The sequence below is a fragment of the Saccopteryx leptura genome, chromosome 2, assembly GCF_036850995.1.
Source record: "Saccopteryx leptura isolate mSacLep1 chromosome 2, mSacLep1_pri_phased_curated, whole genome shotgun sequence".
Taxonomy (NCBI): Eukaryota; Metazoa; Chordata; class Mammalia; order Chiroptera; family Emballonuridae; genus Saccopteryx; species Saccopteryx leptura.
The window spans coordinates 256,978,916-256,991,766 of record NC_089504.1 but is presented as its reverse complement, the minus strand read 5'-3'; the positions used below and the strand labels follow the sequence as shown (position 1 = coordinate 256,991,766).

At 39.9% G+C, this 12,851-nt stretch overlaps 1 protein-coding gene across 1 annotated transcript in view; it reads right to left on the bottom strand.

Moving 5' to 3' along the window:
* MROH9 (maestro heat like repeat family member 9) overlaps positions 1 to 12,851 on the bottom strand; it is a 49,013-nt gene that overhangs the window by 32,583 nt on the left and 3,579 nt on the right. Inside the window, exons 3-5 of the mRNA XM_066363827.1 lie at positions 10,303 to 10,382; positions 2,922 to 3,054; positions 2,263 to 2,349 (exon numbers count right to left, since the gene is read on the bottom strand). Coding sequence (XP_066219924.1) covers positions 2,263 to 2,349; positions 2,922 to 3,054; positions 10,303 to 10,382 — 300 coding nt within the window. The remainder of the gene's footprint in view (positions 1 to 2,262; positions 2,350 to 2,921; positions 3,055 to 10,302; positions 10,383 to 12,851) is intronic.

Below are 12,851 nucleotides of genomic sequence, written 5' to 3'. Positions count from 1 at the left end.
CAGGATGCTACTATCTACTTTTTTACTCCTTCTTCTACTATAATAACTACAAATGGGTTTTATTTTATTTAATTCTACCCAACAAGTATTTACTAATGTCCACTCTAATAGTCATGTTGCCAGGCATTATGAGAAGATCACCATGAGGCGATGAAGGGATCATCATGAGCTTCTCCTCTTCTTTTTCCTCTAAAATACATATTCTCTCTTACATATTTTTTAAATCACAGGATCTGATTTTCAGTTTCAAAAAATTAAAATGTTTTTTTTAATTTTTTTTTATTTTTTATTTTTTTTTCTTTTTCTTTCTGAAGCTGGAAACGGGGAGAGACAGTCAGACAGACTCCCGCATGCGCCCGACCGGGATCCACCCGGCACGCCCACCAGGGGCGACGCTCTGCCCACCAGGGGGCGATGCTCTGCCCCTCCGGGGCGTCGCTCTGCCGTGACCAGAGCCACTCTAGTGCCTGGGGCAGAGGCCAAGGAGCCATCCCCAGCGCCCGGGCCATCTTTGCTCCAGTGGAGCCTCGCTGCGGGAGGGGAAGAGAGAGACAGAGAGGAAGGAGGGGGGGCGGGGGTGGAGAAGCAAATGGGTGCTTCTCCTATGTGCCCTGGCCGGGAATCGAACCCGGGTCCCCCGCATGCCAGGCCGACGCTCTACTGCTGAGCCAACCGGCCAGGGCTAAAATGTTTTATAATCCTGAAATGTCATTTCATCTCAGAATTTTCTTTCCAAATTTACCACCCAGGTGTTTCCTGGCTCACTGTTCTGGAGTACATTTCTGGAGGTTGCTCAGTTAACAAGTTGTTGCAGATTTTGATTCTAGTCTATCTTGCTATAACTTCTACCTGTCGGTCCTAAACTGTTAGGTGCAGTGGCCCATTGACAACCCGGGGATGGGAAGGAAGCCTGTGCGTTTCACAGGCTCAGTACCATCAGCAGACTTGCAGTCTGTTGAGTCTGTAGTGTTTACACCAGTGGTTGGCCAAATCTCTTCCCTTCCACTAGCCCCCGTTGTAGAAACCTGTCCTCTAGTCTATTTCCTAGGACAGAAGAGTCTCTAAGTTTCAGGGGGTCAGCAGCCTCTACCTTTTCCAGGGGTCAGGTTTTGCATTTTCTGAGAACCAGGAGTATTTTTAGACAAGGAAGGCATAAGACTGAGATAGACTGCTCACAAAAATGAGGGGATATTTTATTGGCTCACATTTATATAAAATATCCCCTCATTTTTGTGGGCAGTGTAGTTAAGTAACAGGCTCCCAAGTTAGAGTAGCTCCTTCCCTCATTAGCATTGCATGCATTATTGCTCCTCTCTTTGCTTCTATTTCCATAGCTGTAAAGTGGGAGAAATACTAGTTACTTCCTCACAGGGTTATTTTAAGTATTAAACAAGATAACCCATGTAGTAAGTATTCATCTTAGTGTCTGATGTAGAGTACTGCTTAGTAAGCAGCATGGGGCGAGGGTTGTAGTCATGGAGCAAGAAGGAGACTTAAAAATTGTGAAGTTAACAATTTTAAAATGCACTGGAAACATTTGGGTCAAATTAGGCACCGATTAGTTCAGTAGATTTCCTTTTCCTTGACAGTCCTTCTTGTCCTCATAGATATCAATTCTGCTTCTTTGGTTGAATATGCTTTGTGGTTTGGACAACTCACAGGTGCTCCTGGTAGGGTAAGTGAGTCTGGTTTCTCATTTCCAGACTGCTGCCCCCTGGTGCCGTCATGTAAGGAATGCAAAATTAAAGACCATACGATGTCCTGAGAAGTCTTGTCTCTGGCTGGGACCTCAGAGACACAGTGAGGTCTTGGTTGTGAATGTGTGTTTTGGATGATTGTTAGAGTTTCCTTGTGATACCACAGTATCTGTGAAGATAGGCTGCTCACAAATTCCCTAGCCCTGGAGTGATTAGGGAGGAGTGTGCATATAGATCTATCAAAGCGTGGTTCACCGTTATAAGGACCCAAATGTAGTTTAGGCCGGTCATCCTGTTCTCTGTGGCCACATAGCACTTGGCTTCTCAGGTGTCTGTTGATGCCCTGTCCTCCCAAAATTAATTCTTAAAAGAATTAATTCAGATAAAGGGAAATGATTTAATTCAGGGGATATTTGTACACCTTAGGAAGAAAAAACTTTTTTTTTTCAGCCGTCAGATATTTGAAGGAGATGTTAAGTATGGCAAATAGGAACTAGTAAATTAAGTACAGTGTACTCAGATCGATGACACAAAACCCAAATTGCTAATTTCCCCTTTACTTTACCTTTAAAAGTTGAAGTTTGTAGAGGTCTTTAGACACTAAGATCAGAAGAGTGTTCTCATATATTTTTATAATACTGTGGTATAATTCCTAAGAAACAAAAAAAGTTGTATGACCAGCCAGCTAACCTTACATAAAATTTTACCCCGTTGTTCATAGTTTTGTATTCTGGTGTCCTGAGTTCTTCCCAGAAACCAGAGGTAAGGAGGGAGGGCATTAGCTCTGGTGAGGAGAGCGCCCAGTGCCATAAGCCGCGCATTTCGGTGCACTGTGCAGCTATGCTGAGGAAACAGACCACAGGCATTGCTGGTCTTACTATGGGACTCTCCCCACCTCCACCTTTTTCTGCTCACATTTTGTTCTTTCCAGAACTTGCCAGGAAACTTTCTGTCCTTGCTCAACCAATTAACCAAAAATCTGTTCACTCATTTGGTCCCTATGAGACCTATAAAATCCATTAAATCCCGCAGGTTGGAAAATTCGTGAGTCTAGGGGTATAGATCAGGGCTGGGAAATGCTATGTATCTATTGTATCTAAAAAGAGTGAAGGAGAAAACCGGCAAGATCATGACCTGTGTAGGGGTACTGCACAAGACTGCTGTGCGCGGGACTGCCGTGCGTGGGATGATGTCTCATCGCGATCGAAGGGAGCACACTCTCACCTCCAGGTCCTCCTTGTCATCTTCGTCCCCCATTGCTTCCACTTTGTCCAGACTTGGTATAGAAAATACCATTTTAAAGGATGACTTAAGTAACTGTAACTGAGTTTCATATTGCAGTAAGGGATCCAGGAAGCTGGCAAGCAAAAGATGTCGTTTTTAGATTGAAGAGAAAACAAATGTAACCTAATTGTAGTGATAAGAGAGAATAGCTTTTGCCTTTATGTGACACATTGGTTTTAAATACATGACACATTGGTTTTAAATAGTCGATGGTGCTTTAAATATATAGGGATGAATTTTTTTTTTTGCAAAAAATCATCTTTAATCAGTTATTTGGAAATCAGACTATTTTTCTCCGTAGACATAATCAGGTAATGTGGTTCCATTCTCAGCCAGCCGTACAAAGTCATGTGAGCTTTAGGCAGTGGCAGTATATTATGCCCACATTTTTCTGTAACCCATGATACTGTGTTTCTCACATTTTAATATTTCTGATATTGGAATGGATCTTCCAATTGATGGCAAAAGAGACCCGCCCATCAACAGCTAGAAGAATAAGTTGTGATACAGTTGTTATTCCTTTGGTGTATGTGACCCAGATAACAGTCCTTTCTGATTTTGTTTTTTGAGATAAAAATAATTATTTTTGAAAAGATGGTGATATTAGATGGTAAGGTATGAAATTTTGTGCTGGACTCAGAATCTCCTTTCTCTACTTGACAAGATACTCTAAATATCTGAAATTCACTGTTTGAAATGGAATCTCTGGGAATATATTAGGTAATTTTCAAATCCTGGAAGATTCATGGGTTCTAATGGATTATCAGACTCTGAAGAGCTACCTGTCAAAAGTTTCCAGTTGAATTTTCAGTGGAAGGTATTTACTGTCTAGGGATATACGATCTGGTTTAAGAAAATGCAAAATGAAGATTTCGATGAAATAGAAAACAGTGTCTTTCAGTGTATTTGGAAAACATATCTCCAGTCCTCAAAAAAATGCTAAAGTGGTCCAGATCATGAACAAGGATTGTGGAAATAGCGTGATACTCTGATGCCATGCATAACTGCTGATGGACAAACATCTTTGAATGTTAAGTGTGAAGAGAAGGCTGAAAGTCAGACGTTGGCCATACTAAAGATGGAAGTCACACGCAAGTCTGTGTATCAGCCTGGGCAATTGTTAGCAAGTATTTTGTTTGTTTTGGTTTGCATATAGTTTGTTTCCAAAAGAGCAGTTATTAAACTACTAATGTGTATGACAACAAGTGACATCTTAGTGTAAGTTCATTCTTATATTCTAGAATGTATGACCAGGTGGAATAGGAAGGCACTTGAGAAGAAAGAATAATAAACCTTTCTCACTAAATTTCTGTATGAGTTAGCTTTTGTTAAATTTTCTGAGCTAAATATTTGTTTCAAAGATTGAAGTGAAGTAACAAGTACAGCAAAAACAGTAAGAAAAATGTTACTTGGGAGTTTTTTTAATGAAGCAGTAAGTCTTAGATAAGAACAGTACACAAAAGGCAATATATATATATTTGTAAGTATAATTTCCAGAATTGCAATTGAATACAAGAAAGTAGATGCCTCCTAATAAAAGCTTGGGGACATTATATTAAACGTGGTCAGAAAAAATCAGGGGCCATATTAATAGGACACAATGTTTAATTCAAATTGGAGAGTATTAAGAGAGATAGATACAATTGTTATAAAATAATAAAAGGCATTGTTATTAATATGAAATATCCAAAATCACATAGAACTGGAATTTAGAAATTATTAAATATGATTATTAAAATGTATATTATATTATTAAAGATACAAGGAGAAATGGGAACACAGTTATAGGAAAGATTAAACACTCAAGTATTAGCATGTAGTAGGTAAAAATAATTCTGCAAAAGATGAGATATGGGCCCTGGCCGGTTGGCTCAGTGGTAGAGCGTCGGCCTGGCGTGCGGGGGACCCGGGTTCGATTCCCGGCCAGGGCACATAGGAGAAGCGCCCATTTGCTTCTCCACCCCCCCCTCCTTCCTCTCTGTCTCTCTCTTCCCCTCCCGCAGCCAAGGCTCCATTGGAGCAAAGATGGCCTGGGCGCTGGGGATGGCTCCTTGGCCTCTGCCCCAGGCGCTAGAGTGGCTCTGGTCAGGGCAGAGCATCGCCCCCTGGTGGGCCGAGCATTGCCCCTGGTGGGCGTGCCGGGTGGATCCCGGTCGGGTGCATGCGGGAGTCTGTCTGACTGTCTCTCCCCGTTTCCAGCTTCAGAAAAATACAAAAAAAAAAAAAAAAAAAAAAAGTAAAAAAAAAAAAAAGATGAGATATGTAATTTTAATATGGAAGTATACTTATTATATGTATAATACATATAACAAATTGTATTAAGTGAAATAACAAGGATTTTTTTTGAGACAATGGAATGCTGACAAATATTTATCATACACTTAGCCATAGAAAGTTTTAAAATATGAAAAGTTTATATGCTTCATTCTATAATTACAGTGAGAAATCTAGTTTTAAAATTAGAAGATTCAAAGTACTTAAAAATACTTAAATACTATCAAAAGTTTTTCTTACTGCCTGACCAGGTGGTGGCACAGTGGATGGAGTGTCAGACTGGGACGCATAGGACCCAGGTTTGAAACCCCGAGGTTGCTGGCTTGAGTACGGGCTCATCTGGTTTGAGCACAGCTCACCAGCTTGAACCCAAGGTTGCTGGCTTAAGCAAGGGGTCACTCGGTCTGCTGTAGCCCCCTGGTCAAAGCACATATGAGAAAGCAATTAATGAACAACTAAAGTGCCACAATAAAGAATTGATGCTTCGTCTCTGTCCCTATCTGTCCCTCTGTCTCTGTCTCTGTCTCTGTCTCTGTCGCACACACACAAAAAAGTTAAAATGAAAGAAATAAACTAAGCATAAATATATATATTTTTGTATTTTTCCGAAGTGAGAAACGGGGAGGCAGATGGATAGACTCCCACATGCGCCTGACCTGGATCCACCCGGCATGTCCACTAGGGGGTGACGCTCTGCCCATCTGGGGCATTGCTGCATTCCAACCAGAGCCACTCTAGCACCTAAGGCGGAGGCCACAGAGCCATCTTCAGTGCCTGAGCCAACTTTGGTTCGATGGAGCCCTGGCTGTGGGAGGGGAAGAGAGATATAGGAAAGAGAGGGGGAAGGGTGGAGAAGCAGATTGGCGCTTATCCTGTGTGCCCTGGCTGGGAATCGAACCTGGGACTTCCACATGCTGGCTGACGCTCTATCACTGAGCCAACCGGCCAGGAGCTAAGCATAAATATTTTAAAAGGTCTAAAAATAAAACCTAAGAAATGAAGGACATAAACAAAAGGAATACATTACAAAATGAGAAAAAGGGGAGATCATAAGTATAATGACTCTCTGTGGCAAGTTCAAATAAAGATTAAACAAATTAGGAATCAAGAATTGAATAATAAGAAAGACTACATTAGTCAAAAAAAGAAGTAAACTATTATATGGGTTTAAAAGAAACAAGATTGATTTATATGATTATACAGCCATATATGAAAATATAATATGTGTGAAGCTTTATGAACCAAACACTACTTGGCCAAACTATGAAGAGCAAAATCTGTAATAAATAAAAAAAATACAGGAAAACTATTATGTGGGAGATTTTTAACACATGTAGACAAAACAAAAATTAAAATACGGCATGGGCATCCTAGTCTAGGGTCTGCCTTTCCCATGAACCTTCCGAAATAAGATGCAATTTTTAAATAAGTGTTTATGTGTATTTTGAGGGGAAAGAGTCCAAAAGTTTCATTAGATTCTTAAAAGAATATTAGACTGGGTTACGAAGCACTGATATTGAGGACTTGACCACCAGGTGCTATGTATTTTACCTGTTTTGCATACTTATTTTCTCAGTACATCTTCTCAGCAATACTGAGGAGATAAATACCATTGTTACCCTCATCTTACCGATAAGTGACCTAGGACTTAGGGAAGTTGAATAACTTCTTCAAAATCTCAACACCTGTGAATGGTGGAGCTGATACCAGAAGCTTAGTCTGTATTATTCCAAAATCTTCACACTTAATCACTATTTTTATTTGTTTAGTATTATTTTCTAAGTTCTAGTTAATTCAACTAGGTAAGGGGTGCGCGCGCACACACACACACACACACACACACACACACACACACACACACACACACACCCTATCTTAAATGAGTTTATAAATCCAGAAAAGTTACCAATGAATGAAAATCAGAGATCTGGTTATAGTGGGTTATTCAAATTGAGTTTTAATAAAGACAATTTAAAAATATTAACTTATTTAAGAGTGTAAAGTTTAAGTGTTTAAAACAATGATTTGTAAAAATAGTGAAAGTAATATAAAACCACCAATCATGGTTTATCATTGGAATGTAAGTAAGAATGGCCCCATATTCTAAAAACTATTAATACATATTTATTATAGATTAAATAATGAAATAGTCCTTTAATCAAATCTGAAAACGTATTTAATAAATCTCAACATAATTTTCTAAGAAAAAAAATTCCTTGAAAGATTTTATTTAAACCGAGAACAAACATATTGCTAAATGAGAAGTAGTATGTTTTTATTAACAACAGGAACAGCATAATGGTTTAGTTTCTTATTTTAAAATATTGTGTTAGAGTTTCTTGTATTTCTGATAAGACATAATCTAAAAAAAATGTTTGGTAAGTTCAGTCAAATACAGGATAAACATCCCCCCCACCTGACATATCAAAATATCAGTAATTGCTTTTCAAACAATAAAATGAAACAGAAACCAAAATTCAATGTAACTAATAAATGTCCAGAATCTATATTAAAAATGCTTTAAACTTTCAAGGGAGACATAACACAAAGCTGGAATAAATAAAAATATATCTTTATAAATAAGAAGGTTACTTATAAATGTCAATTCTCAAATTATTTTACAAACTCTGAAACTGCAGCTACAATTTGGAGAATATTTTCATTAGAAATTAATAAAATACATTTACACTTAATTTGGAAAAATGAGTTGGGAGAGGACTATCATAGACTACTTTGCTGAAAAAAGATCAATAACGAAGATAGGGAAGATCTAGCTCAATCAGATACTGGAATCTATCACAAAACAGCACTAAGTCAAGACTGTGCAGTGGTGAGACCGAAATCAAACTCTAATGGAATAGAGGAGAAAATGCCCCAATATAGGAAGAGCAAACGCATGGATAAACACTTTATTTCCCTTTCCAGGCCAAATGTGGCATAAATTTATTGTGACAGTATTTTATATTGGGTTAAACTGTAATCTTATCACCACCTGTTCTTTTTTTTACTTGAATATTCTATTGAGATATTTGTGGATTCACATGCTGTTGTAAGAAATAATACAGGAAGACTTATTGTGTGTGCACTGTCCCTAGTGGCCCCCAGTGGTAGCATTCTCCAAAAGCTGTAGTGTAATACCACCACCAGAATCTCGACCCTTATTCAATCCACTGATCTTGCTGCAAATTCTCCAGTTTTACTTGCTCACGTTCTCGTGGATGTGTGTGTGTATTTATCAATAGTTCACGATTTTATTGCACAGGGAGGCTCATAAGTCTAGCACTCCCATCAAGATACTGCACAACTCAGAACCCTTTAAACCCATAGTGATTCCATTGGACAGACAACTACAGAAAAACATTCAAAGGGTTAAACATGCTATTGGAAATGAAGGATTTTACATGAGTATTGTCTGTATCAGGAGTCAGCAGACACTTTCTGTGATGACCCAGGGAATGACAAGAGGCCTTGCTGGCCTCCGTCTACTCCAGCTCCACTGCTGTAACACAAAAGCAGCTGTCGACAATACAGGAATTGCTGTTTTCCAACAAAACTTTGTTTATGACTTTCATATAATAGTTACAAGGCCTGAAATAGTCTACTTTTTATTTTTCTCCCAACTATTTAAAAATGTGAAAAACATTCTTATCTCTCAGGATGTACAAAACTAGGAAGCTGCAAACAGAGCAGGACTTAGCACATGGGCTATAGTTTGTCAGCTTCTGGTCTGCAGGACGGAATTGTGAAGCTCAACTTAAATTAGTTCATAAATAAAAGTAACTTCTAGACTCAAGAGTAACAAAAATCAAGTAACAAAATAAGTAGGAAATATTGAACATGATATTAAAGTACAATGTAGAATTAATTTTTAATCAGCTATCATACAAAAATAAAAGAAAAAAATATAGCCATGACTATAAAAATCAATTCTAATAAGATAAAAGAGGGCAACTTTAAAAACCATAAAAACATCATGAGAAGCTAATTAAGTATATACTACTACTAATAAAATCCAAAGAATGTGGAAAAATTCCCACATGAGATAATTCATAAATACATGAATGTATAAAAAATACTGAATCTTGCTTATGTTGAAAGTAATATAAATTAAAAAAACAATGAGGTAAAAATTAGAACCTATTCAAATTTTTAGCTAAGTAAAATAGGAAAAAGTAGGTAAGTATGTAAATTTAGGTAACTAGGCTTTGAACAAGCAATTAGTATTAAGTGAAATTCTTCTGGGCAGCAAATTGACAGTTTTTATGAAAAGCCCCAACAAGTTTCATCCCATCTGTATTAGTTGTGTTTCAGAGGAAGCAGATGAAAAACAAAAAAAAAGATTTGGAGGTGCAGGCAGTCTCCAGGAGAAGGGGAGGAGGAAGACAGGAGGGTTTGGGTAGGAAGAATCTTGGACAGCAAGTTCCAAGGAGGGTGTGGTCAGGCTGATGGGGATCCCTTAAGTCAAGTCACCCACCAGAATGGTCTGTCCCACCATGCTGGGTCATCAGAAGGGAGGTCTCAGCAGTGGTCCTGGAGGACCACACTGTTGACAGTTAGGGTCAGCCAGCAGCAGGGTACTTTCTGGTTGCCTGTCATCTAAATCAATAACTGCACGTAGCAGGGTGTTTTGAAGAAATATTTCAGAGAAGATGAAACCTTTTAGGTACGAAGTAATTCTCATAATTGTAGTAAAACATAATTTAGAAAAATTTAAAACTTGGGAAATAGTCTATGTACCATCATTAAAATGAAAATATCAATATAATTACAAAGAAGAAGAAAAACTTAAGAACTAATGCCCAAATCCAAAGGTGTTAGAGAAAACTGAGTGTGCGATCTGCTTATGATTGTGCAGTGGATTAAGTGCCTGCCTCTCCATGCAACACAGAAAGTTTGGGAGAGAGCACAAGAAAGAAATGCTTGCTGAGTTAGGATGGGGGAATTTGGAATACCTTTTCTTTATTTTTCACAATTGTGATTTTCCTCTATTACATTTTAAAGACAGTGAGTGAAGCAAGAGAGAATTATATATTATAGTATTTTTTACCTGGAGTTTATGGACAGAATGATGGCTTGATAACTTAACATGCCTGCATATGCATCACATAGACTGGCAGCCTTGTGCTCCTGTGTCAGGAGAAAGAGAAGAATCCATGGTAACAGACCTGGAAGATTCAGGGCATCATGGGACTGTACTAATGGGACCATATTGGACTGGAATAAAAGCCCAAGAGTTTGTAGAAGTGTTGAGACAAGGCAAAGTGCAATTTAAACCCATGATACTAAGTGCTGGCTTTTTATAGCTTACCCCTGCACTTATAGAAGTAGCATTTGCAGACACGATTTTATGAGGAATGCTCTTCACCAGGGTCACTTCTGCACAGCGCTCTAGTATCACTCAGTTTTCTATAATAACATGGACCTCTGCTTCCCATCTGTTAGCCAGCTTGTCTTTTTACAGGGGGCCAAATCTGTCACTACAGCTGCACCACAGGGTTATGATTCTGTCCCTTTTACTTCCCCATCGCACCTTCTGTTGAGTCACTGATTCACAGAGCGTCCCTTCCTTGTCCCCAGGCTTTCCCTCATGCCATATTATTTCTCGTTTTGTTAGTGCCAAAAGCCTATGTACACTGGTCAGCAGTAAGAGATGGCGACCTTGTATAGACTGGTTCTCCAGGGGTGTCATTCTATGAAGTTGTAGGCATTAGCCAGAAATTTCCCCTGCTTTCCCCAATTGCGCTTTTTGTTACTGTCTGGGACATAGAACACGCTCTCCAGTATTCCCAGGAATTCTTTGGTGTCTGGGGAGGTCTGATCATTCTGGCTTTAACTTCTATTCTGTGGCTGAGTTTCTCTTTTATCTTATTTTTAGTTACTCCCTTGTCATTATGGGTCTTTATGAGAAACTCATAGTACAATAAATGATAAAATGGCCATAATCCTGGAAACCTGTCCTTGGTAATATAGTCCAATAATGCTAGGTTCTAGGACCAGTCTGGTGGGCCTTAAGCTTTTAAATTTATGATTTGGGCTTTCTTTTCTAAGCTGATCATCTGCTTTTTATATATAGCTTATATCATTGATATTTTTATTCAATATCTGTTGTCATTCTTGGCTAGAAAAACTGGAGTCATACCAATTTCACTCATTCCTTAAAATCTCCGATGTTTCAAAGCACATGCATATCATGTGTGTGTCTGATGCCACCTTAGCCTGGGCCAAAATGGGATTATCATCATAATCATTATTTTGGGGGAATTTAGACTTCCTTCTAATAATTCCCAAACAATCCTGGTAAGTGCTCAAAGGGAGCCACGAGCTTGGCCCTCTAGCATATTATGCAAGCCTGCACCTTTTCCCTTCCTCTCTAGATCACTAGAATCTAGACAACAGCAAAATATCAACAAGTGCCGTGAGGTGGGGTATCTGAGTTGGGGTGAATATCCCACGCCCTTTCCTGCTAGGCTTGCTGTCTGTACTGGGGTTTTACTGAACATAGTGATGCTGTTGCGGATGGTGTCATGCCAAGGCTAGATATTGAGAGCTGAAGGCTGCACTCAGAATAAATTCACCCGCCACTCCCAAAGCTAGATAAACCATTTGCCACTACTGCAGAAACCACCTGAACCAGTGTAAGTAGGTAGTGCACTCTCGTACTGTAGTTCTGAACGTTTTTACTTGTTCTTCTATTGTAAATTTAGATACAAATGTGTGATTATTTTAAGGTGAGAGGAGGGGAGAGAGTGAGGCAGACTCCTGCATGTGCCCCGACCAGGAGTCAACCAGCAACCCCATCTAGGGGCCAGTGTTTGAGTACCGAGCTATTTTTAGTGTCTGAGGCTGATGCATGCCAGTGAAGCTATCCTTAGCATCAGGGGCCATGCTTGAACCAGTTGAGCCACTGGCTGTGGGAGGGGAAGAAGGAGAGAAGAAAGAGGGAAGTGGGGGGAGAAGCAGATGGGTCACTTCTCCTGTGTGCCCTGACCAGGAATTGAACCGGGACATCCATATGCTGGGGCAACGCTCTATCCACTGAGCCACCAGCCACGGCCACCAATTCATAGTTTAACCCAGCGATGAAACTTAGATTGTCTATAGAAGAATCTCTTTCAATACACTTTTAAAACATTATGGCCTCTTTATGTAAACATTAAAAAAAAAACAGTGCACAGGCCCTGGCCGGTTGGCTCAGTGGTAGAGCATCGGCCTGGCGTGCAGGAGTCCCAGGTTCAATTCCCGGCCAGGGCACACAGGAGAAGTGCCCATTTGCTTCTCCACCCCTCCCCCTCTCCTTCCTCTCTGTCTCTCTCTTCCCCTCCCGCAGCCAAGGCTCCATTGGAGCAAAGATGGCCCGGGCGCTGAGGATGGCTCTATGGCCTCTGCCTCAGGCGCTAGAATGGCTCTGGGCGCAACAAAGCAACGCCCCAGATAGGCAGAGCATCGCCCCCTGGTGGGCATGCCAGGTGGATCCCGGTCGGGCACATGTGGGAGTCTGTCTTACTGCCTCCCCATTTCCAACTTCAGAAAAAAACCCCCAAAAAACAAACAGTGCACAGACATGTACAAATGGGAAAACAGTGAACAAAGTCTCCA